Raw genomic sequence first — 26258 nt, 5'->3', positions numbered from 1 at the left:
CATGCTCGAAGAGATCTATCTTCCAGGAGAATCGGTCTCTCAAGACCTTCTATTTTCTCCCCTTTTTACCCCCGACCATTTTTTTTTTTATCCCGTGACCTTCTTCCAGTTATGGTTTAAATCGATTACAGCCATTAATATTACGATAAACAAAATATTTTTCATTAACTAATTTTTATTACGAACGTTCTTAGCCTCCATTACTTTTTACTCTCTGAAACATATATGTATGCATAATAAATTTCCAAATCCAAGCACCAAAAACACTTGATCCCCTTCCCTGAATTATAATTCAATGCATCGTTTCTTCATCATGTTCCAACTTATATAATATAATCCTTTTCGAAAACAATAGCCCATAATTCGCCGTATCGCGTTCCATTAAATTTCCATCGAAAAGCAACGATCCAAGAGGCAAAGTTTCGAGAGCCTACAATTCTCAAATCACTCTCTCTCAATAATCTCCCTTCCATCTCCTCCTTTCCAAACACGTATCCATAACTTTTCTCATCGTCCCTTCATCCTTCCACCGGATTTCTGTCAAAAGGCTATTCTATCTCTCCTTCTTTCTCCTCCTAACCTAATTCAACCACCTTTCTCTTCCTCGTTCGCCTTATCGAAAAAAGACGCGTGACAAAAGGAAGAAAAAAATTGCAATATTTACACGGGACGAGAATGCTCGAGGATGTGAAGAAAGGCGGCCACCAACCCTCCGCCCCTTTCCAACCCCTCCCTCGCAAGGTTAACGATATTCTCGTCTCAATAGCGCGAGAAGATCCGCCGGATGCACGCGATGTGTCCGCATCCGTGTATCCTCGACTTGTCGACCTCTCGAGTGAGGCGTCGCCCCCCTTTCTCCCCTTCTTTCCTTTGTGCCGCCCTTCCGAACGATCGAGGAAAGATACCCGGTGTCGCGATAAAACCAGAGATCGATCCGCCTCCTGCAATTGGCCTCATTTCGAAAGCAACGAAATAATACCTTTTCTTCGCGGAATTTCTCCTCTCCTTTCTTCTTTATTCCTCTCCTTTATTCCTTGTCCTGATCGAGGAACTTAGATTTTAGCGGATCTTGTAGGATTTCTTCAGCTGGCTGGGTATTCGAAGCCTTGTTTGTGAATTGAACATTGTAACATGGTGTTATGGAATTGAATGTTTATCGTGAAGAACTTGGTTTGATATTATTAATTTGTTCATTCGACGAACAATTTATTTTATTTCGTGACGCTGTTGTGTATTATTAGCGTGGAAATCTGGAAAAGATTTCACATGGATTCTTCGATAAACAGAAACGACAGGTCTAAGTTTCAAACTGGAAGGAGGAGCTTAAATTGGAAGCATAGGATGAAGCCAGTTCTTCAGAGGTTTCTAAAAATTGTTGAAAGAAGAAACCGGAATCCTAATTTAATAGAGTGCAAGTATGAGAAGGAGGGAAGCATTTCATGCATGTGGCTCGACGTTTTTGTCGCGTCGACACGAGGAAGATGGTTGCTAATTACGATAGATTGTCTCGTTACGCGTCTTATTTACACGTCTTGGCTTTGTTTTCAGCGTAATTAGGACCCGACTGAAATTTCAAATATTTAAGCTGAAGAGCAGAGTGATTTAATTAAGCGAAACGGACATTAACGAGGCAGAAGTTAGTTTCTAAAACAATTTTTAACTTTAATAATTCTTCGAAGAAATTCTTATTTTACATATAAATTTTACTTTTTCTTGCGTTTTATTTTTCGCGAATTTATTTGTTGACTCGAAGCAATTACGTGTCTTTAAAAAAATGAATGGCTAATCTTGATTTTATTTTAATCTTATTTAAAATAAATATAACTATATATGTACGAAAAAGTTTTTCTCACGATTCGCATTTGTTAAAAATAACATTGACAATTTATATTTCATATGTATTATCGCTATCAAATTAAATTATATACACGTTTGCATACAAGATATATTGTTTAAAATAAAGTAACACAGCAAATAAAAATAAATAAAACTTTACAATATTCAAGAATTCTGGAACGGAACGGAATATCAAAGTATTTAATAATCTTGCTTTACATCATTCATCTGTGTCTTTAATTATCCAACTCGATTCGAATTGCACAAAAGAAATGCTCAGCATCTGAAACTTCCAGTATAAAAGTTTCCTCGCAAAATCGTATTAACGATTCTTGTTTTGAAATTATTAATACATATTCATGCTATACAAAGGAAACAGCAAGAAAAGTGGGATGCAAGGATGAAGTTTATTTCAAATTGGAAAAAAGAAAAAAAGGAAGGAGAGAACGAATGAAACGGAGCTCCTGTAGTTTGCCTTGTTGATAAGCTACCTTAAGGTGAAAGAGAGTTGTGCAAACTCGGCGAAAAGTTGCTTTTCCAACCGATAAGTTGGGATTCAATTATCGACCGAGCGAAATCGCGTCGAATTTCTAAGCTGCTTACTTGACGTTCGATGGTAATTGAAAAAAGCGGATGCAATCCAACTTTCTTTAATCCTCGACTCTTGTCAATATGTTCCTACGAGAGAGGATCTTGGATAATCTTAATCAGTATAAAAAAAGTATATATATATATATATAATGGAAACGAGAAGAAGAAAATTATCTTTAATTATTTATAAATTCGAATTAATTAAATTTAATTTCTTTTTTTTCAAGTGATTTATAAAAAATAGTTTTTAGTCTAGTCTTGACCTAGTATTATTAGCGAGTTTAAATTTAATTGAAATTGGTTCAGTGGCTTGGCACAGAATATGTTACAAAGTCTGAAACTTCTCCCTAAGGACACAGCACGTTTGTGGCTTCCTTTAAACTACTATCAAACTGTTTGTTTGTCATGTCGAGAATCTTTTAAACAAATCTTTTTTTTTAAATGTTGTTATCAATAATCGTTATTAAAAAAAAATTATGGAGTAAAAATTTGCGTTATAATTTTATCTAATTTTTATAATTGTAAATTGTAAAAAATCAATTGTGCCAACGAAAGAAAATCGAACATTTTCCCAGAAACTAGGGCGCTTCTATAATTGTTTTTTTTTTTTTCTTCTTTTTTGAATAAAGATAGAAACACGAAAGAAAGTAATTGTTAACTTCTCGTATATATTTTTTCTTCTTTTTTTTTTCTCTCTCTCTCCAAAAAAGTAGGTCGACGTACAGAAACTAGTAGTAAAGTCACATCTCTAGAGTATATTTTCCTGCATAAAAAATTATTTTGCGACATGAATTGTACATTAAAACAATTCAAATACTATACGTGAAATTAAATTTTGAAAATTAACACAATTAAGAATTAAATTTCGTGATAATCCTTTTTTATTTTCAATTTTTATTTTATTCAATTTTCATCCCAAATATAGTTATATTCATCTTTCTAATTTAACTTGAACTTAGTATTACCGTTTATTTATTAATACCTTGATGGCCACCATTCCAAGTAGCAATATCAACGCAAAGGCCGCCAGTGGCCACCGATGTCGGAATTAACTATTAAGTTGCAACACATGGAAATGCTGCTCTCTCAAATGAAACCTTGAACACACGTAATTTCTCTGAATTATACATTATTACATCAAAATAATTTCCGCGTGATACTTTTCCAAATAATATTATAATTTATTTCAAAATTTTAGATTTTACAATTTTATTATCATAGAATTATAGATCTCGATCTTTAGAATATTAGAATTTTGAAGTTATTTTTAAGAATCATTTCAAAATCATCCCTCTTTCTCTCAAAAACAAGAAATCAATCTCTCTCAAATTCCTCAATTTTGCAATGGCAATAAAGATAGAGGGAGAGAAAAAAACAATTAATGAAAAATAAAAAAATCTTATCTATATCTGACTCAGTGAAATCACTCCATTCACCGATAACTTTATTCATTGAAATGCATAGGGAACAATATAACGCAATATAACAAAATGAAAAAGAAAAAGGAATATTAGAGATAAATGGTGATACATGTCCAAAAAGACAGAGCATAAACAATCTGTAAGGGAAAATCACATCAGAGCCACCTGGTGTTTCAATATAGTAAATCTTTAATCATTAAGTCTGCTAACACATTGGTTCTCAACAGCAATATAATCTCACTGAAAAATTTCTCTCTCTTTGCAACGATTGAAAGTCGAATAAGAAATCGTGGACACCAAAGAGCAATTCCACCCCCAGGGACCATTTCGATGCTCGTTGTTAAAACATTTCCTCTTCGGTCACCGAAATATCACGGCCATTACAATTTCACGAACGATTCGAACGCCATTTTTGAATATTAACGAGGCCGTCATCAATTTTAATCGCGTTCAATCGTGTCTATACACGTGTTTGAAAATCGTTTTTGTCGGTATCTGTGAATAGGTATAGGCGTTTCCATTTTCTCCCCACTTTCACAAAATGGTTGGAATCACGTTCGATTATTGGCCAAGTTGAATGCGGTTAATCGAGATGGCTCTGGTTTCGGTTTTCGATGATTTTGGTTAAACGTTTAAAATTTTTTTCGCTGGTATTAATTTCGCCATTAGATGTCGTGGAATTGGAGCTAATTTGGAACGAGACGGTCAATATCTGAGAATTTTATGGAAAAATTTAATCTGATCTTACTGATGAATCCACAATATTGTGCAATATTTTTAATAAACGCGTAGATTTAATGGCGTAATTGGTTCTGCTGGTCGATATTTAAAATTGTAGAATGCAGCTTATCAAATATTTCGAGAATACAAAATGATAAATAGCATTGCAATTTAAACCAGAAGTTATCGATTCCTTCGAACAATTTCGCAAGTAATCAACACTTCAATTCGATGTTAACTTCGTTTGGTATTTATTATATAATTTCTCATGCAGTGCAACGAAAAATATTAATGATTTCAATGAAAACTTTCGACATTATTCCTCGAGTTATATATTATCGATGAAAAAGATCTTTGGAATTACTTGGCAAAGTTAAAAAGTATTGAAAATAACGAAGATTAATGTTGGAATTTGAAAAACATCGAAGAACACGATTTACGAAGTTTGAGAGAAAGCAATCTCCAAGGTAAGAGTAGAGAAGTACTAAGCTCGGGAATAAAATATTCAATATCAAATGCGAGATATGAGAGTTGAAAAATTTCTTTGACAAGCTCCTCAGATTCAAATTCTGGGAAACTTGGTACGATAGAACAAAAGCAAAAGAATCTCGATCCTTGTCACAAAGCCCTCCCCGCTTCTCGTTCAATTTCTATTTCATTCCACCAGCGTATTCGCAAATATTTCAAATAATATCTGCCAACCATCCCCTCTCATCGATTTCTCCTGCTTTAAAAGTTCCACGATAAAGGAAAGTACAACATCGTTTCGAAAGAAATTTTATTATCAGCACAGTTTCCTATTTGCCGTCTTGGCTATATTACTCGGCGTTTAACTCACTTTGATAAAGTCGATCAAGACTTCAGGAGAAGAACCGTCCAGAACTCCGTGTAGAACAGAAAAAGAAGAAGAAAAGAAGAGAGGAAGAAAAAGAAAGAGGAAAAAAAAAATACTTCCTCGAGAGAACGAACGATTTATCGAAACTTTAAAAGCGCTTCTCGTGACAGAAGTCGAGTTGCGTTGAGTTGCAATTGTCGACTTGATAAGAATTCCTGTGCAATTGAAATCATTTCTAAATTGTTCGTCAATAATTCGTTCGTTACGACTAGAAGAGTCGATAAAAATTTAAGGTTCTGAGCAATTGCTTCCTGTTGGTGAAATATGACTGTTAAAATAGTACGAAACGAGCTTTCTTTCTTTCTTTAAATTGATTAATAGGGGCTGCTCCTTCGAGAAAGTTAAACGAAAGTAAGGAGGCTCTGCTTTGGGTAGTATTTCTCTTTCTTTCTTAATGAAAGTAGAGAAAGGTTGAAAATTGAATTCTGACGTGTAATTGTAATATAACAATGTGGAGACGTTGGATTTTTATATGAGATTTGTATGTAAAGTTATTAAGACGTAAAAGATAAAAAAAAAAAAGGAAAAAATATATTTACGTGTAATTCACAAATTTTTCATAAATTTTCCTTTTCGTAAGAAACACTTGAAATTGCATCAAGAATATTTAATTATTTTATTTTGTAAAAAAAATATTCAAAAGTTTCTTTCTTTTCAAGAGAAAAAAATTATTTTTTATGGTGATTTTTCCCTTTATTTTTCTTATTTTCGACAGGGAGATCATGGTATACCATCTTAGCGAAAAATATCTTTCTAATTCTTCCCATTCACAAAAAGACACAATGCGAATTTTTCCTTAGAATTTTTTTTTTTTCTCCGTTCTTTCGTATTTTCTTGTTTTTCGTTGTATATTTTTCCTTGTAACGAGAACTATTGACCCATATCCCTCGTTCTTGTGATCTTCTTCCATCTTACCTCGTTCCTAGCTCAAACGATAATTAGAAAATTTCATCACGTTAATTGCGATATTTACACGCTTTCTTGGGAGAATTTAAATTTTGTTTGTCGGAAACACGAGTCAGAATACGTTTATAAATATTATCTATTTTGTGGATTAACTTCAAAACGTGAAATAATAAGGAAAGTATGACAAAAAGAATAATAATAATAAAAAAAAAATATAATTCATATATATTTTTATGAATCAGTATATCTAAAAAAATATTCTTCAAATATTATCCTTTAGATAAATTAAATGAATATATAAAATATATTTAATTTATTATATTCATTTAAAAAAATTCATTTATTTCTATCTATTTACCTGCTATGATATTTCTTTGTTTAAAAGAATAAATTTTTCTCATGTCGCTATTATAATCTTCAACAATTTTATCTTTTCTAATTTCTGAAATACAACTTACAATACAATACAATAAACAAATGTAGAAATAAAGAAAAAAATGATGTCTGAGGAAATAGAATTTATAGAATACTTATTTTTTCTGAACGAATTGTAATATTATATAATACAATGTAACACTATTTCTCATCTTTTTCTCTTTCTTTTCACTTCTTTTTAAAAAATATTTACTTCATATATACATATAATAAATGTTGTGAATCGATAAAAGGTTTCAGGATGGCTTGAAGCAACGACAGTACATCAAGCTTCTTCTTCTTCTTCTTTTTTTCTTTTTTCTTTGCAATTTTAACACATCTTGTTATCTGACAGGAGAGGCAATGTACATACCCGAGGCAATGAAATTGAAAAAGAGAAAATGTAGCGCGAGTTTTTTGTCGACCCTCGCGAGGCTAATTATTTTAGTTCTTCCGGTATCTATAACAGTTTTCTAACGAAGAAGAATCTTTTAAACGACGAATAGAGTAATTTTAATAAAAAAAAAAATGGAAATTATAAAATTGAGGATTCTCATTTTTTCATATTTCACAAAAATTCCTAATATTATTATCTTTAGAATAATTTCTAGATTAAAATTTAAAAATTATACAAATTTTCGAAACGAAAACTTGGATAGCGTTTTTATGTTAATAATTTTTTTTTAATTATTTAAAACGAGAATTTTTTATTAAAAATTTCAAATTTTACATAAAAAGTTCTTGATTTAACAATTTATTTTAAATTGTTTTGGAAAATTTTTCTCCATTATTGGAAACGTTTAAACGCATTGAATATCACGTGAATCGTTTTAATATAGCTTTTACATTGAAAAAACCTCGACACAAATATATCGTATTAAAAGAGTCGCTCTTTATTTTGTTTCAATTACCACGATTCAACAATTACGCATAGCGCGCTCTTTTTATTCGAACTTTGGAAACCTCGACGCCTGATTCATTTTAAAATTGCCAGTGAATGCGACAAAATTATTGTAGAATGAAACAATGTGATTTTGTACATATTAAATGATCGTTTATGAAATATTATTTTTACAATTTATTCGTTGTTTCATTTTAATGAAACTAATATGAATAAAAATAATAACGAATATATATCATTGATTAATATTTTAATAAATTTTATGTATTAATATTATAATGAAATGAGTCTGAAAATTCAAAGATTGAAATTTGTAATTTCAAGTTCTACAAGTTTGAAGTTTCCCTAGTTTGAATTCCAAGAGTTAAATTGTAGATTTCAAATTAGAGATTGGACGTTCCAAGTTCGAAATTATAGATTCGAAATTGTATATTCTTAGTTGCTAGTTTATCGAAATTTCGAATTAGAATTTCCCAGTTGGAAGATGGGAATATACGTAACTTGTAATCTCTGTTTTCCATTTATGTAGTTCAAAATTCAAACTTTATACTTTGAATTTTAAATCAGGCAACCTTAAAACTTCAGAAATTAAAAATTCCACAATTTTTAGATTTTAAATGATTATAAATATCGTGTTTCATGATTCCTAGTTTCTAGTGATCCCTATTTTTAAATAGGGACCAGAACAAAACCTAACCCAAATTAGTTGAAATTCCTAGTTCTGGTAATTTCTAGTATTTCTATCAAACAGTAAATAGAAAAATCTAGATTTCCAATTTGAAATTGAAATTTTACAATATTTTCAAATTTTATTTCATATATATTTGAAGTTTCTATCCTATTCTATTTCTCTCCATAATTTCTGACTGATTTCTTTGTTAACTAAGGGATAAGATAAGCTCGATGATAAATGGCGGATCGACCAGACACGTCATATTGAATTTATGTGTTGGTACTGTGTTGTAGCTGAACACGGAATGGGCACAAGTTGAGGTAATAAATCTGATCAATGATGGTAGCGGTCTTGGATTCGGAATCGTGGGTGGACGAAGCAGCGGTGTTGTCGTCAAGACAATCCTTCCAGGAGGTGTCGCCGATCGAGTAAGTAAATATTGACAAAAATGATACAAAATCGTCAAACACAACACAAATACTTTATAAATATAAATACTTTAATCGCTTCGATTAAACATTTTCTAGATTTCCTTTCTTTCATATAATCAAAATTCATCTTTTCCTCCCTGAAAAAAGTTTCAGTATATGACGTTCGATAAAATTATAAATCGAATTATATTTTAGCAATCAAAGGGCATTAATCTCGAAATAAAATTCCATCAAAAAAAAAAAAAAAACAGAAATATAACTACATAAATTAAACGACGCAGGAATATTTAATGGTGATCGATCGGGGAATTAAACACGGCTCGTTCTCGATACGAATTTCAGGATAATCGGTTGCAGAGCGGGGACCATATATTGCAAATCGGCGATGTCAATTTGCGGGGAATGGGAAGTGAACAGGTTGCGGCAGTCCTGCGACAATCCGGCACGCACGTGCGTCTCGTTGTCGCGCGACCTGTGGAACCAACCTCGCCGGATTACCAGGTATTTCTGATCAATATTTTTTTTTTTTCCCCCTTAATCTTTTTAATGTTCCAAACATTACATTATATAATGGAAAGTTTGAATATATGTTTGAAAATCGAGAGATTGCGAAATTTGGTAAAAATTTGGAATTTGAAATTAAAGATATTTAGGAAATTTGAGATTGTAGAAGTTCAAAGAAGAATTTTGGAATTTTAAGATAATTTTCTATCTGGAAATTGGAAGATTTGAAGATTCTCGGGGATAATTTTGGAATCGTAAAAATTGTAATGAAATTTATTTTAGAAGTTTGAGAAACTGAAAGATTGATACTTTGAATGTTTAAAATTCTATAGAAAAAAATCGCGTTGTTGGGGATATTTCTTTATTTTTCTTTTGTTAAAATTACTTTTCTTTAAGTAAAGTTCTTGGATTTTTTTTTTTCTAAAAAGTCTAATGAAATGGTTCGATCGGAATTCTCATTAATTAAATGGCAGCGGGGCGTTTTCATTAAATCATTGGATCGGTCTGTTTGCACGGTAAATACTGTCATAATTGATCGTTTCGTAGTTCTGGAAGGCATTATATAAAGCATTTTAACTCTTCGACTTTTCTCATTTTCGTAGCAGCTATGTCGTTTTTATCCATTTTTTATAATACAACTTATTTACGACGTTACTTTAAACAAATTTATTTATAATAGAAAAAGGTCCAGCTATTAACTTAATGGACAAGGATATAAAAAATATGTTAATTTTTACAAGTTTAAAAAGCAGCTTGATTAATGTGTAAAGATAAAAAGAGGATATGATTCATAATGATACTAATTTCTTAACGATATCTTAATATTTTCATTCATTTTTTTCATTAAAAAGGGTATGAATTAAAATAGAAACTCATTAAACATTATATTGCACGAACATATGCAATATGTATGCTAATAGAATTACATATTATTGATCACGACTGTTAGCGGAATATATCATGCAGTCATATTTAAAATATGCTAAATAAACGATGAAATTTTCCACAAAAATAATTACTAACTAAAAGTATTAGAATAATACAAATTATTTAAAAATTTATTGTCATATGTGATAGATATATTTTTTCCACAAAAATAAACTAACATCTTCTAATCACAATTATTTATTTATTCCAATATGGCTACGTGTGCACATATATTTTACCAATAATCACAAGATCAATATATATATAAATCTATATTATACTTTGAAAATATATCTTTCTTAAATATATACAATTACACATTACTCGATCATTGTATACATAAATCCAAAGCAGTTCAATAATCAGAACTTACCACAAATCAGCCACTACAAGAATAAATATAGATGATAGGAATAAATCCTCGTCCTTGATACGAATTTCGAGGCAGAGATTCCAATCGAATATCATCAATTTCAGGCACTCGGCAGCCACGCTCCGATCGTACCAACCAAGATTCTGGGTGACCCGGAGGAGTTGGATCGTCACCTGGTGCACAGCGTGCCGGAGACGTACAACATGCGCCACGTGCAGCCCGACAGCGCGTACGACAACGGCTTCATGTACTCCCAGGAATCTGACGTCGAGATGCACGTGAGTCGGTTGCACTTTATGAGATTTCATTGTTCCTCCACGTTGTTCGATCCTTTCCATTGGTCGACATTAGTTAGTGTAATCCATTATTGCAGGCAAAAAATAAGCTTGAATCTTTTTTTATATCGTTGAAGAATGAAAAGCTAGTTGAAAATATTATGACATAAAAGTTCCAGTTGATTAATTTATCATGTCCTTGGTTCTTTTAATTCATTCAAATCTCTTCAACACTTCTTAACAATAATTCTTGTTAATTCGTTTTATTTATTCTAATTATCTGTAAATTAATTTGAGAATCTATGTTACTACAAATGTTATATAAGCTTCACATCAACTAATGCACAATCCCTTCTCCTCTGGTTCTATTTTTTTTATTCCTCTGTTGATTCTTCGAGTATCTGCCGCATTTGCATATCATTCCTCGTTATTATGCCCGAGCTATTATCTCGAAAGGATGGGTTATTCGGTCTCAGGCAAGGCCAGGTCTCATCATGGACGTAGTACGCAACCCAATGCCAATTGGAGCGATGCCAGTGATACCGACGGTTCCGGTGCAGATCCCGGAGCTTCCGGTCCTCACCATGGACACCATTGATGTTAACTCACTGCCAGAAATGGAACGATTCACCGTCGAGCTTAAGAAAGACATTTACGGCCTCGGGATTACCATCGCTGGATACGTGTGCGAGAAAGGTAATCCCGTCACGCGAGAGACAACAAGAATTATTTCTGGAGAATTCGAGGTCGAAGGGAATAAAAATCTTGGAGATATTAGGCGGTGACGAGAAAAGAGTATTTGGATATTATCTTTATATATTGGAAAATATAATTATTTGAAAGTTGAAAGAAAGGTTAAAGTTTGGAGATGAAAGAAACTTTTCTTTTTTTTTTTTTTTTTTTTTTGGAATCTCAAAAATGGACGAGTTTGAAAATTTAGAAATTCATAAATCTATAAAAAAATCTTTTGAAAATTTAAATATCAGAATATTTGAAATATAATATTTCTTTTCGCGTTCGATTCTGATTGCAGAAGAGTTATCTGGCATTTTCGTGAAGAGCATCAGCGAGGGAAGCGCGGCAGACTTGAGCAACAAGATCCAAATAAACGATAGAATAGTGGAGGTGGACGGCCATTCTTTACAGGGTTACTCAAATCACGAGGCTGTGGAGGTGTTACGACGTACAGGGCAAACGGTAGTCCTTTGTCTGGAGAGATATCTACGTGGACCAAAGTACGACCAGCTTCAACAGGCGATCGCGGCCAGTGAACTGAGACTACCTCAACCGAGCTCTCCATCCATCACCAGTTTGCCAAGCTTCCCGATTAGCGCGGTATTTTCTTTAAAATTCGTATTTAATAAAATCAATATTTTTATACACGACAAAATATACAACATGGACGAAAAAAAAGACTGTATTATGTCGTACAGAATTTTATGTATAATCGATGTATAACAACAACAACAATGTTCTTAACGGCAATGCGTATAAAATGTTCCATTGCAGGATGGAGAAACTACTACTGAAATAGAACCTGAAGGAGAGTCGCATACAACTGTCGACAGCGCGATTCTCCAGGATGGTGATCGCGAAAGAGGGTCGGAGGAATTGGATGACGCCGCCAATGTGGAAGCTTTGTTGAGCGATCCATCCAGCGAGCTTACGCCTCAAATTCGTGCCGCCATTAAGGCGAAATGGCAGAAGATCGTCGGTCCAGACACGGAGATTGTGGTGTGTAATATTTCACTTGTTGAAACTTTAACGACCCATCTCACGATGATTTTATAAAATTTAAATCGATTGTAAAAAAATTGTAGAAAAATTAATTTCCACGGCAATTATAATATTTAGAGAAGTAAAGAGATTCCTAGATAAGATAAATAATAAAAAAATAAAAAATAAAAAAAAAAGAGAGAAATTTTTCTTTTCCGTGTCAAATAGGTGGCGCAATTGAAGAAATTCGCAGAAGGCAGTGGTCTTGGAATAAGCTTGGAAGGGACTGTGGATGTGGAGAACGGGCAAGAAGTGAGACCGCATCATTACATAAGATCGATCCTTCCGGAAGGACCCGTAGGACAAAATGGAACGCTTCGTTCCGGGGACGAATTGCTCGAGGTAATGCGACACTTTGATCCAACAAAGTCCAATATCTTGCCTTCCCTTTAAATCCAATTAACACGATGGATTAACACTTGTGGCAGAATATTGTGATGATTTAATAACTTGCAAATTCATCCTCGGTTTACGTAACAAATTAATAAATATATCCATTATTTAATGATGGACGTAATTTTATTCATATCTATTTTATCTGTTATCTGTATTCGTAATCGTTACAAGTTATGAATATTTATTAAGATAAATTAATAATTAATTAATAATAATAATTAATTATAATTAATTAATAATAATTAATAAATTAATAAGCATAGAATAATAAATTATTGAGTTAACAACAACGTAATAATGTAAAATATACCGTCAATCAATTTCATAGTGTCAAAACTGTTTTTTTATTCGATTTTAGGACTATTTTTGCTATTTGTATAATGCATTTTAGTTAGATCTGAAAAATTTTTAAAATACTTCAAACTTTTATATACAATTCTAACTTTTCCCAAATTTTTGTGTATCTATTTTTATTAGTAGAAAAAAAAAAACCCAACATTAAGTTATGATTAAGGATCCCTTTAAATTATAACTAAAACATATTATAAACCTTTCTTTACCAATAGTAATAAGAATAAATCATTAAAAAATCATAAATTAAATATCCAACAATTTTACTTATTCAACAGGTGAACGGATATCGATTATTAGGTATCAACCACATGGAAGTAGTTAGCGTGCTAAAAGAATTACCCATACACGTTCGAATGGTTTGCGGAAGGAACATCGCTTCTCAGGATCCTCTTTGTCCTATCGACACTGCTCAACACCAAGCCGCTTTCCAAACCAGAGTAAGAACATCTTCTAAAAAAAAAAAAAAAAAAAAAAAAGAAAAAAAGAAAAAAAAGCAATAATCCAATTTCTACATATTATTGACAATTGGAGCGTAACCAGGTAAAACCTGTTTTATAGAGTATCCTTGGAGGATCTCTGCAGAACTTGCTACCAACGATGGACCGTCTGGTGAAGGCAAAGTCTGACGGCTCGTTGGCGTCGACGACGACCACGGCTACGGTGACGGATGCCAGTTTGAACAAGATGAAATCGCGATCTTTGGAACCGTTAACTGGCCTGGCGATGTGGAGCTCCGAACCGCAGATCATCGAATTGGTAAAGGGAGAACGGGGCCTTGGGTTCTCCATTTTGGATTATCAGGTATGGGCGTGATTTAATTGAATTAATTTAATTTGTTGAAATATTGTAGAAAGTATAGCTGATCGGAGCTAGAAATATATTTATTTTAATGAAAAATTTAGGAAAATGATGAAATAAAATTTTCAAAATGTGAGCAATGCTAACCTTCAAATGAATTGCTTAATTTATTCTTCTATTAAAAAGAAAAAAACATTCGTTATAGATTACTACGATTACTTGATATTGATATTTTTTTTAAATAGAAAATATTATTACTATCATTGATAGTTTGAGAGAGGAATGTTGAATTAATATGTTATGTAATTGAAAGCTTGTAACAATGGAGGAAACCATAAAATCGAGGCAGATTGATCTAAACCTTATTTATTATATTACTATATTTAAATGCTTATGATTTAGCAAGTTACGTTAGAAATTAGATTATCCTATAACCAGTCTGTAATCCAATTTGCAATAAATTCTTTAATTCTTCATCCCAATATCAATGAATATTCGATTCAATCATCCAAAAAATCAACAATCACTAACAAATTCGTGTCTGTTTGTTCCAGGATCCAATGAACCCCAACGAAACTGTGATAGTAATAAGATCACTGGTGCCCGGTGGCGTGGCTCAGGTCGACGGGCAGCTGATACCAGGAGATCGTCTTCTATTCGTCAACGACATCGCCCTGGAGAACGCGACGTTGGATCAGGCGGTGCAGGCGCTCAAAGGCGCCCCCAAGGGCACCGTGCGGATCGGTGTGGCCAAGCCGTTGCCCATTCCAGACAGTATTGTCCAGGTGAGCGATCAGGAGGATCGAATTGAACCGATCGCCGATAGGGATAGCGAGACGGCCACGTGCTCGATCATGGATAGCCACAAACAGAGGCGAGAATATTTCAGGGAGCGTAAAGTGAACGTAATCGAGCCACCCCATCATATGGATTTGATCGAGGGTTTGAAGCATCAGCACAATCTTGTCAAATCTGAGAGTTTCTGAGAGCAATGATTTAGAATGGATTTAAGCTATTCAAGCCTAGATTATGAGCGTCTTCTACTCCTGAATATTGTCTTCTGTTTTGAGACAAATAATAGAATCAGAGGGTAAGCAAGAGTAAAATGTATTATTTTTTTTTTTTCTTAATTCTGTCGCGGAGAAGAAAATTAATTGGAGTAATTTTAACTTTGAAATCATTTTATAAGTTGTATATTTGTTATAAGGTATATATGCATTATAGATAAAGGTGATGAAGGATAATTCTCTGATGTAAATAGCATTGATGCATATTTGTATATTGTCGAGAATCGTCGTTTTTATTTTTCCTTTCATTTATTCGAAGATGTGAAAGAAGTAGGAGAAGCCTACAATGCTCGTTCTGGGTTGGATATTGATTTAGATATACAATTCGATCAAAGTAGCGTTATACTATAATTTAAATATATTTCTTAACATTAAAATCAATTAAATAAAATTGAAAAATTGATAGAATCATTTTTACAGATACAAATATAATTGTTTGCAAGCTTCTTATTTTAAAGAAAGATGAATAACTTTTCTATATGTTTAAAGAAATAGTAGATTAATTTCTCGACATTTTTTTTTAATAATATAGAAAGATCAAAGATAAGATAGAAGCATAGAATGTGAATTAAAAGTATAATTTTGTATTGTTAATTGATAAAGCTATCTTGATCAAATTGTATAACAATAAATCACACAGTTAGAATATTTGTTTGTGCGCTTGCTCAATCCCTTTGTTACTTTTTCGAGAGATTATTCAGCCTCTGTTTCCGCGACTATCGAATCTGGATTCGCCTCGCGACTCGCGTGTCTTCGAGACGACCGATTTTTCCACCGAGATTCGTATCGATCGTTCAATTGGACTTTTTTTCGGTTTTTTCTGGATATCTTTTTTTATCTTGTTTTACTGTTGGAACTTGAATCAGAGAAGATGCTTGACATGTCTTTCCCCGATGTCATCCTTAAGGATAATCGCGATTGTGCAATAATTCCTACGAGTGTTTTCGCAGAATTTCCGTCCAAAGGCGATCTCTAGCACGTTCTATGTCGTGTGATTCAATATTTAAATAAAATTCAAATAAATATAATAACTTAATCAAAGATTAAAGTTCTAAAAAATTTAGTAAAAACAGTTTTCACATATAATTAGATTGAAATCAATTGGTCGTTCAAGCTCACTTCCCCCACTAATATTGAATTTCATACTTGTATTTTTCAAATTTCTATCTTTACAGTTATATCCATAAAAAATGATAATTTTATTATCATTATGGTATATTAATTTATACCACATAATTTCGCATGAGATCATTTTATATCAAATTTGTATGAATTTAATTTGATAATTAGAAACAAATAATACTAAAGAAATAGTAGACTAAATTGAAGCGGTGGGGGAAGCGCTCTTATGTAACCTTGAAGAAAGAATTAACTTTGAACGAACTATACCAAGCAGTAAAAGCAGTCAAAGTTTTGCAACAAACTGAATTTCGCACGGTGTTCAATGTGCCAGATACTTGTTTAACATTTCAAACAGTACTTAATTCAACTTTATGATTAAAAGTGTTGTTTAATTCGCACAAGTACTTTTAACTTGTTGAACAGCGATGCATTACACCATGCTGTTATTAGAAAATCAAATTTGTCTACGATTTAACGAAACAAACTTTGAACAAAATGAATAAAATCTACGAATTGGTGACCATTCTTTTTTTTTTTTTTTAAATGAAATTATCACGTAATTAATTAATTTTACTATCAATATTAATAATAAGAAATTAGAAACTTATTATTATTACCAATTGAAATGAAGTTTCTCTCGTTAGCTTCTCTTATATATATTTTTGAAGAGTTTTACAGATTTTTCATTCAACTTTATAACAGAATTTATAAAATTTTCTTCTAATATCACGGATTTAATGATATTTTTTATTTTAGAAAAACATATATTTATATATAAATATATATATATATATAAGACTGTCTATTATTGACCAGTGTAATATATTACGTGAATTAATCTATCTCTAGGTATACCATATTTTGCAAATGGTATTTTTTAATAAAAATTATTGCGAAAATGATAGTTAATGATATAAACGAGAATAATATTCATTTGCATTTTAAATAAAGATTTTACACAGCGTGTATGAATTATCGATAATAAATAGGGTGCTATACAGGGTTGTTTTTATTTTTTTTTTAACATTATTACTCATCCTAACCCTATTCCATTCCTGTTCTTTTCTTTTGTTAGTATTATTTCTTTATGTATATTTTATTTATACCTTGTTAATTTTTTGTTCTCTTTTTGTTCTCTTTTTGTTATTTTTAATAATTTTTGTTCAATTTTATTTCTTTTAATTTAACATAATGTAGCATTATATTTTAATAAGAATTGAAGAAAAAGAAAATTTTTTGGAGAAACAAATATTTTCGAATAAAAACAATAATAAATGTTTTTACAATTTTATTAGAGGAAATAAATTTTTAAATTAATTGTCTCTAAAATGTGTTACGATCTATGAAATAGAGAGATTCACTACATTTTTTAGCTCGACGATTTGAAAATTCGGTATTTTATTCAAAAAAGAAAGGAAAATAGAAAATCTAGTTGAACGAGAAATATTTCGTGCAATCAATATTTCGATCCAAATTTTCTATTATTCTAAATAAAATAAAAAAATATGAAAACATATAAATGTAACCTCTATGTCTATTTATTAAAATCTATAAAAAATAACAATATTTATAACATTATTATAAAATAAAAAAATCAAATATTTTAAAATTAAATTTTGTTGCTGAATTATAACAATACCAATTGAGGATTAATAATAAAAATATTAAATAAATTAATAATTAAAAATAAAAATATATACAACGAAGAATGTATATCGAGAATGAGACATAAAAGCCAATATTGCCAATAAATTGTTTACACGAAGCAATAAAAAGCAATTTTACTGAAACGACGAGCAATAAAACTTGTAACTCGTCTAACAAAACGAGCGTCTCTCGTATCGTATAGTTGGGCCACAATGGACCCAGTTATCGATCGTAGAAACGAAGACTCTTAACTCTGCACCTCAACTTGGACTTAACTCTGTTGGCATTGCGAATCGATAAACAATAAATAAAAAATATAAAGTACGAAAATTTCTTGTACGTTCGTAAAAAAGAGTGAAATAAAAAAAAGTTAATGCCAGTTTAAAGAAAACGAATGCACGTGTTGATTTGTGAAGAAAAAAAAAAGGGGGTGGCGCGAGAAAGAAAGAAAGAAAAAAAGGGTGAAACGATGAGAAAATTGACCGTTTGTTATTCAGTATAGTTGTGCAATTACCGTGGATGGGTATATAGAATGACCAGCCATCGAGAATTGCTGAGTAAGTACTGAACAAAACGATTGTAATAGTGAATGAAAGTTGCCTGGTAGAGTAGCTGAACAGAACGAACAAATAATAATTATTCATTCTTTTTTTTTTCTTTTTTTTTCTTTCCTTTTTTTTTTTTTTTTTTGCATTCGAGTGATTTTTCACTATTCTTCGAACGAGGCTCACCTAATACACACGTGCACACCAGACACGCATATACACCAACCACGTGTAATACAATAACAGAATCTTACTATATATATAGCGATCTTCCATTCTTTATTTCCTTTTAGCCAATTATTTTTTTCTTTTGTTCTTTCTGATATTTTTCTTTTTTCTTCTTTCTCTTCCTTCCTTTTTTTTTGTCTTTGAGATTTCATTTAGAGTTTATGTTAGTTATTTTGTATGTTCACGTAATTCGGCGAGTAGGATAGAAGAGGGGTTGAAACGGGGAGAAGGAGAAGAGGAGTAGATGGAAAACAAGAAGAGGTAGTTTTAGATGAATTGTAATATACTTATAATGGATGGATGGAACGAAAAATGAAATTGGTTGGTATACAGAAAACTTTCGTTTGGATATTATTGAAATTTAATTTTTTATGAGACACTTTTTTTATTACACAATAATGTGATTCGCTCACGTAATGTTTATGATTCGATAAAGATGGAATTGATATATTGATAAATGATAAAGACACAAGATTATGATATTGAAATAATAATCAATATTTAATACTGAAATTATTTATATAGAATAAATTATTCAACTAATTTCTTATTGATTACGTAAAAAGTTAATTTATGTTTATATTTTATTGCAAAAATGAAATTTAATATTTTTAAATTTACGAAAAATGATCAAATAATTGTTAATTTTTAGAAATTAAAATATTATTTGTAATAGTTTCTATTTTTTCTAATAAAATAATTTAAAATAAAGGAAAGAAAGAAAGTTAAATTTTACTAATTTTTTGTTTTTATAGTATAGTATTAGTATTATATAGTAAAGAAATGCGGTAGAAAAAGAAAAAATAATAATTTTACAGGAAGACAAATTAATTTGAATTCATAATCACAAAATTGATTTATTCAAACAATTTTATTCGTTCAAAAATTCATTCATTCTCTTTGGAGAAGTAAACGAGATTTCATTATCTGTATACCAATCTAACGCAGTTTAACCAGATCAGAAAGACCATCGTAAAAGTCAAAGCACTAAAGAGAAAAAGAGAGAGAAAGAGAGAGAGAGAAAGGAAAATGATTACTCGCGTGAACTCATCGAGGAGTCTTCAGAAGGCTTCTCGACACAAAAAGGGACAAAAGACCACAGTGTAATGAAATTAAACTGTAAATGGCAGACATTAACTCACACACTCTACACTCTAACCATAGTCTAAAAGGAAGGAATCGTTCTTATCATCTCTTTCTATCTCCTACGCGTCTCAATCTCTTAACGATTCTGTTGCACTAAAATTTTTCTCTCTTTCTCTCCACATTTGCACGGAGAGTTTTATGGTGTTATCTTCATTTTTAAAACATCCCTTAGTTTTTAAAAGTGGTACAATGTATTCTGTGATTACATTCATTTCTCAAGAAAAATAATTTCTTGATGAGAAATAAATAGAATTGGAGATAATTAAAATTTTAATATATTATTAAATGATATTATGTGCATAAAGAATTTGTGATATTAATGATGAGTCAAATTTCTATTTTGGAAGTGAACAGAAATGTTAGAATATTGATAAATAGCAGCTTTTGGAAGGCAAAGAGATTTTATATAATATTAACAGTAAATATTTTATTTTATTGAGAATATATAGAATATTAATAATATTATCTATTTAGAGATAATTATATCATCTAATTATCAAAATTAATAATATTTAAGAAAAATATTTTCTAGAATAATATTTTTCTTTTGGAAATAAATAATTCATTGTAAAATTAGTGTAGGATCTTCTATAATCACTTAAATAAAGAATATAACAAATGAGAATTAAGAGGATATGATGGCGTAAATGATAGAGGTCCAGTTTTTTAACCAAAGGAACTCGAGTTCGAATCCTGTTTACTATCCTTTTCATTTTTTTCTTCGATTACTATATTATAATATAAGAATGAATAATATTTGATTATACAATATCAAAAATATTAATAACTAAACTCTACAGAAATAACAATTAATAAAAAAAACTATCAATTTCCAAAATAATAACAATTATATTTACTCTGAAATAATAGTAAAAAAAAAAAAATTTCACTAAAATGAATTCAATTCCAAATACTAATAATTCAATTTCCAATTTATTAACAATTTCTAAAATACTAACAAATCACATCTACATAACATAAGTCAATTTACATAACATAAAAATAAAAATGAGGATAACATCTAAAAATCTCTTCATCGATTCGTCTCCATTCCTTTGATCCTCGAGCGTGTACGATCGATCACCGCTGATATGCGACAAAATTCCTATTTTCACCTATTCTCTTTTTTTTTTCTTTTTCGTAGAGGTCTACTAGTGCATTCCACTATTGTCTAACTACTCACTGGCACCTTTCTTCACTATTATCAGCAGGCTCTCCTCGTTGGCCGGGGATGGACACGTGTTACCACTAAACACAGGGGACACGTATTATCCCCCTGGACGTACTACTACACTCTTCTCAACTAACCTAATCGAATCGAATATAGTAACGTGGTATACGATGTGTTAATCCTTTTTTTCGTTGAATTATAAATATTCTATTCGTAAATCTTACGCGATACGCTTATACGATCGATTTACTCCTCGCTGATTTCCTTATCTTATTCTTCGTTATTATTTTTTTTTTTTATATTCATTTTTTTCTATTTTCTTTCTCATTTATTCTATTATTATTCTTAGTCCTGTTCTCTCGGATCACTTCCAAATATACACGTGATACGCACGAAGAATTTGGATCGTAGATACAAGCGTGTACACGCGGGCTACGCTCAATAATTGAGTCTCGAAGGCACGCGATAATCATTCGTTAGTATTCGATCATTCGTTTTATCATTGTCATTTTCATTCTTAACCCTGCTATAGTGTTACAATTTTTACAATAATTGTGTGATTAGAAAGATTTTGAATGTTTTTAAATATAATATAAGAATAATTTAATACAATATTATTTCTAATTTTTCTTGAAAGTATGAAGTGGTTCGAGCAGATAGCAGAGTTAAGTGTGATCTACACACATCGAAATATTATTATGATGCATGCATCGACTTCTAAGTTTCGAAACTTGTACATCACATAGTGGATTTAGATGGTTATATTTATTAATAATTTTCGTATAATATATAATTATAAATATAAATTATAGCAATAATTTTTTCAGATTTTTTTCTTTACTGATATATAGTTTTAAACAAAATATACCAAATATGTAACGTGACAGAATTTCTTATCTGATCTGTCTGCAAAAATATGAATTTGCATAAGCATATTATGTACTGCAACTGATGATAACACGCATGATATAATCTACATTATGAAATTTTGAAGTTGATGCATTTCAGTGTGCATAGGCCATATTATTATTTGGTCATGTCGATGCAGCATTTACGACAGGACTTGAGAATTAAGCAAAACGAGAACGTGGGATTATACGATGATGGTTTGCTGGCTTTGATATAGGTCAGCTGTTTGCGGTTTGTCTTGGCTTAGATGAAAAGGCGTAGTAGAGATGAATTGATTAAAAATGGCTAAGAGTATGACTGGGATTTCTGGACAAATTCTGGATAAGAAATTAGTAAAGTGCATCGATACGATCAAAAATGAAACAAACGATTAAAAGGAAAGAAAGGAATAAAAAAATTGAAGATATAAGAATATTCAAGTTAAATAAAATGGACGAGGAAAGTTTCCAAGTTTCTTTCGAATTTAAAGATGCCTTAGATGAAATTCATGGAGAGCCATTTATTCATGGAGTCTAGAAAATAGCGGAAGCTCGATTTCGATAATCGATTCGTTTCAAAACTTTCGAAACTTTTCCTTCGCCAAACAGAGATCCTCGCAAGGCAAAAATTTCCATCGAAATAGATCCGAATAGCGTTTCTTCGTGGTTTCTTCGAGTTTATTTTGATTTATTAAACGCCGTTCATTCTTGTGAAAATTGTGAAAAATGAAAATAAATGCGAATATTTTGCCTTGTCGCGATACATTCACTCTGAGCTCTCGTTGCAACATTAGTTATACTTACACGAGCATGAATCGTTTCTTATAATAGAAGGATATTATCATTGTAGTTGTATTTTTTTTTTTTCCCATATATTCTTAGTTCGATTAGAAATTATAAATATGAGGATTCGTCTTTGACAGGGTGATTTTCAACTCTTAGCTGAAGGGATGAAATTAAATTGATATTCTGAAATTTCTTCAAATTTTTCCAATTTTCGTATAAAAGTTCTTGTATGTTTTAATTTTTTTTTTAATTCTATTTCATTTAAAAACATAACAATAAAAATATCTCTTTATATGAAGAAAGATGATATCGTCAAATTCAAATTTTTATTTATTGATGAATCATTCATTTTATACAAGAATACATTTTTCTTTTTTCTTTCCCTTTTTTTTTTTAAATATTTCATCCCGATATTAAGAGTTGAATTAAATCAATAGCAAATTTCGTACGAAATTTTATCCTTCTATTGTTAAATAGATCTATTTTCCGTTTCCGATAGAAGGTTCGTGATAGATACTTTATAGACTTATACAGGATGATTTAAAAATTTGATAGATCAAAAATATGCTTAAAAAGAACTATCTCAATCGTTTGTTCCGTCGTACAATTTTTAATTTCTAAAATTTATTATTCATTCTGCAATTGAAAATACTTATTACGTAAAATTGATTTCACCGAAAAATCATCCTGTATATTTTTACAACGTTGATCCGCTTCACTTCTCTGCTCCGAAATTAGAAGGAATGCTCGCGTGGAATGGCGTAATACAAGATCGATCGCGACTCAGCTCAACATCCATCATCATATTCTTCTTTTTCTTTCTCCATTTCTTTCTTTTCCTTTATTTTTTCTCTCTCTCTCTCTCTCTCTCTCTTCTGCAAATATCTTTAATAATTGTTCTCGCGCGCAATTCGCACGCGTTCCCGCTACTAATTCGGCTATTTCATTTTTCATTTTCAGGGCAATGCTTAAACGTCCAGACCGGAAGTTGCGAAGTTTGATCAATTTGCCGCAAGTTAACCGACCAAAGAACGAACGAACCGAAATATTAAGAAAAATGAAAAATAGGAAAATGAAAAAAAAAAAAAAAAAAGAATGAATTAATGAAATACTATATATAGTATTTATATATAGTATATCTATATATATATATACATACACAATGTGCTCGTCTAATGACCGTTTTAATAATAACAATGATATTCATATCGGAGAGCAATGACCAATCATGATGTAACATTATACATGGATGTTTTTTTCCTTTGCTTTCAACGTGTTCTTCGTGCAACCCTTTTTCAAGTATCCCTCTATCCCTTCGTTTCGGTTACATATGTATTTACTCGTTTATCCATCTATTCTTTAATATTGTATATAGGGTGTGTATCTTTTTTGGAATGTATATTTGAAATTTTATATCTTTGAAGTGAAAATGAAAGTTTCGATTTTTTTCTCTTATATTATTGTTATTATTTTCCACTTTTGATGGTTTTGTATTTGTCGATTTTCGGGGCGCTTGGAATTTTTTTTTTTTTTTTTTTTCATTACATCGGGAAGATATTGTTGTGTAATAATTTTATAATAATTTCACAGTGCGTTCAATGTTTGGTAAGTTTGAAAAATTATCTAATTAAATTTTATTTGATGTGCTTCTTTCTTTTATTCTTTTATTATTATTCGTCGTGTATTCGGTAAAATTTTTTAGAAAATTTTTTCGAAACACCCTGTATACCATGTTCACTTCGAGCAACGATAATTCAAACATTAGGATATAACGATTTATGAAAAAAAAAGCTTCATTTATTTTTATTCAATATTATCACGTTCAAAATTTTTTAACTTTAAATTTAATATTACAATTACATTTTTTACATTATCGAAAGACTATATTTTAAGTATAGGTAAGTCTCTCTCAAACATTGATTGAAACGAAACTAAAAAAAAAAATCCTCAATAAAAAAGAAAAAATATATACAAAATAAAACGAGTTCAATCGATTTTTTCAATTTCACCTTCGATCTCAATTTTATGGCGCTCCAATCGAGGTGCTGCCTTTTTTTATTTTCATCGTAAAAAATCCACGGATAAAATTGCGAAAAGTGTGTGCACGTGTGTGTGAAATCTATTTTACGAACTAACTCGTTGAATTTAATATTTCTTGAAAAAAAAAAAAAAAAAAGAAAAAAAAGAAAAAAAAAGTAATTTATATCTCGAACGAATACAAATAGGAAGCACGCAAGAATAGAAAAAAAGGTGAGGAACGATCGAATTATCAATTCGTGATTTTTCGTACATTTTCTATGTAATAAAAAAATGATTTCCTTTTTTGCCTTGTCTAATGGTGACTTCCATGAAGACAAAACGCCATCTATGAAGTCGAGAGATACGTTATCGTATTTAAGTAGGTGATATCCCTTTAAACCTGCTCTCTTCTTGCTAAAAATTCTTTTCAATTCTTTGTTCAACCCTTTGTCTCGTTACAATTAATTTTCCATTAATTTTAATTGATCTTATTTAACAATTACTTTAATTGTTAATTTGTTTATCGCGAATAAGATGGATTAATTAATCGAATTCGAAGTTAATGTTATTTAATTACAATTTGAGATCAAAGTTTTTTTAATTATTCAATTATTAAATTTTCATTTGAAAATTGATTGATTTTTTTTTTTCTAATTATAAATTTTTCCATCAAAGGGTTGAAAACAAAGTACTTCGATTCCAAGTACTTTTGTGTACAATTTGTAAATAAAAATATCGTATCGCTTTTAACATTTTCTATTTTCTCCTCTCTGTGAAGTAATTCTCTTTAAGGTGTTTGTTCTCTTTGATCAACGATCGAACTCGATCGAGAAAGTATTTTAGATGGACATTTATTGAAAAATTCGTTCAACGTCAAAGTGGTAGTATTAGTCGGTGTGTCCTTTCGGAAAAAGCATTCCAATATTTCACTAGCATCGCAATTAATCTCCAACGGAATCAATGTGATCACATACGTTCCAATATATATTTTAAAATAGCTTATCGTTTCAATATTTTCCATTTTTATTTTGATGAAATTAATTGCAATGCTTTGATTAATATTATCTGAATATTTTTTCTGGAACAATTGAAATTTATGTAGCAGGATCTCGATTATCCGTTTGAAATAAAGATTCAGAACAAATTGATTGTTTAGAAAATAATTGAAGAATAAATAAAGGATCCTGATTGACCCTTTCTTGGTCAATTTTGGATCGTTCATTTTATTGAAAAATAACCTTTTACCTCGAAATAAGTTGTACGTACTTAAGTAGAAAAAAAGAGTGTACATTGTTTCATCTCAAAAAGAAAAAAAAAAATAGCAATTGAATTTTTTAATTATTATATTATATTAATGTTAAAAATAATAACGAAGGATATGTAGTACGAAAATAGCGATGTAAATAGTAGCTAGTAATTACTCATAAGTAATTTTTGTTCAAGTTGTTG

General features: G+C 30.6%; 1 protein-coding gene and 1 long non-coding RNA gene across 3 annotated transcripts in view; one reads left to right on the top strand and one right to left on the bottom strand.

The window, feature by feature from the left end:
* Positions 1-26258, bottom strand: part of LOC105736661 (uncharacterized) — a 70899-nt gene that overhangs the window by 1571 nt on the left and 43070 nt on the right. The gene's annotated exons all lie outside the window — the stretch shown is intronic.
* Positions 1-26258, top strand: part of LOC100870882 (multiple PDZ domain protein) — a 113146-nt gene that overhangs the window by 51176 nt on the left and 35712 nt on the right. For both annotated transcript variants that reach the window (XM_003697716.4, XM_086903280.1), the window contains 10 exons: positions 8651-8785; positions 9131-9289; positions 10697-10870; positions 11344-11563; positions 11901-12202; positions 12377-12601; positions 12812-12985; positions 13669-13830; positions 13952-14194; positions 14746-14976. In XM_003697716.4, the coding sequence (XP_003697764.3) occupies positions 8651-8785; positions 9131-9289; positions 10697-10870; positions 11344-11563; positions 11901-12202; positions 12377-12601; positions 12812-12985; positions 13669-13830; positions 13952-14194; positions 14746-14976 (2025 nt within the window). The remainder of the gene's footprint in view (positions 1-8650; positions 8786-9130; positions 9290-10696; positions 10871-11343; positions 11564-11900; positions 12203-12376; positions 12602-12811; positions 12986-13668; positions 13831-13951; positions 14195-14745; positions 14977-26258) is intronic.

The sequence above is a fragment of the Apis florea genome, unplaced genomic scaffold (genome assembly GCF_048593485.1).
Source record: "Apis florea isolate Af1SG1 unplaced genomic scaffold, ASM4859348v1 contig_1615_pilon, whole genome shotgun sequence".
Lineage (NCBI taxonomy): Eukaryota > Metazoa > Arthropoda > Insecta > Hymenoptera > Apidae > Apis > Apis florea.
The sequence above is the reverse complement of the archived record's forward strand: the minus strand, read 5'-3'. Positions and strand labels throughout refer to the sequence as shown.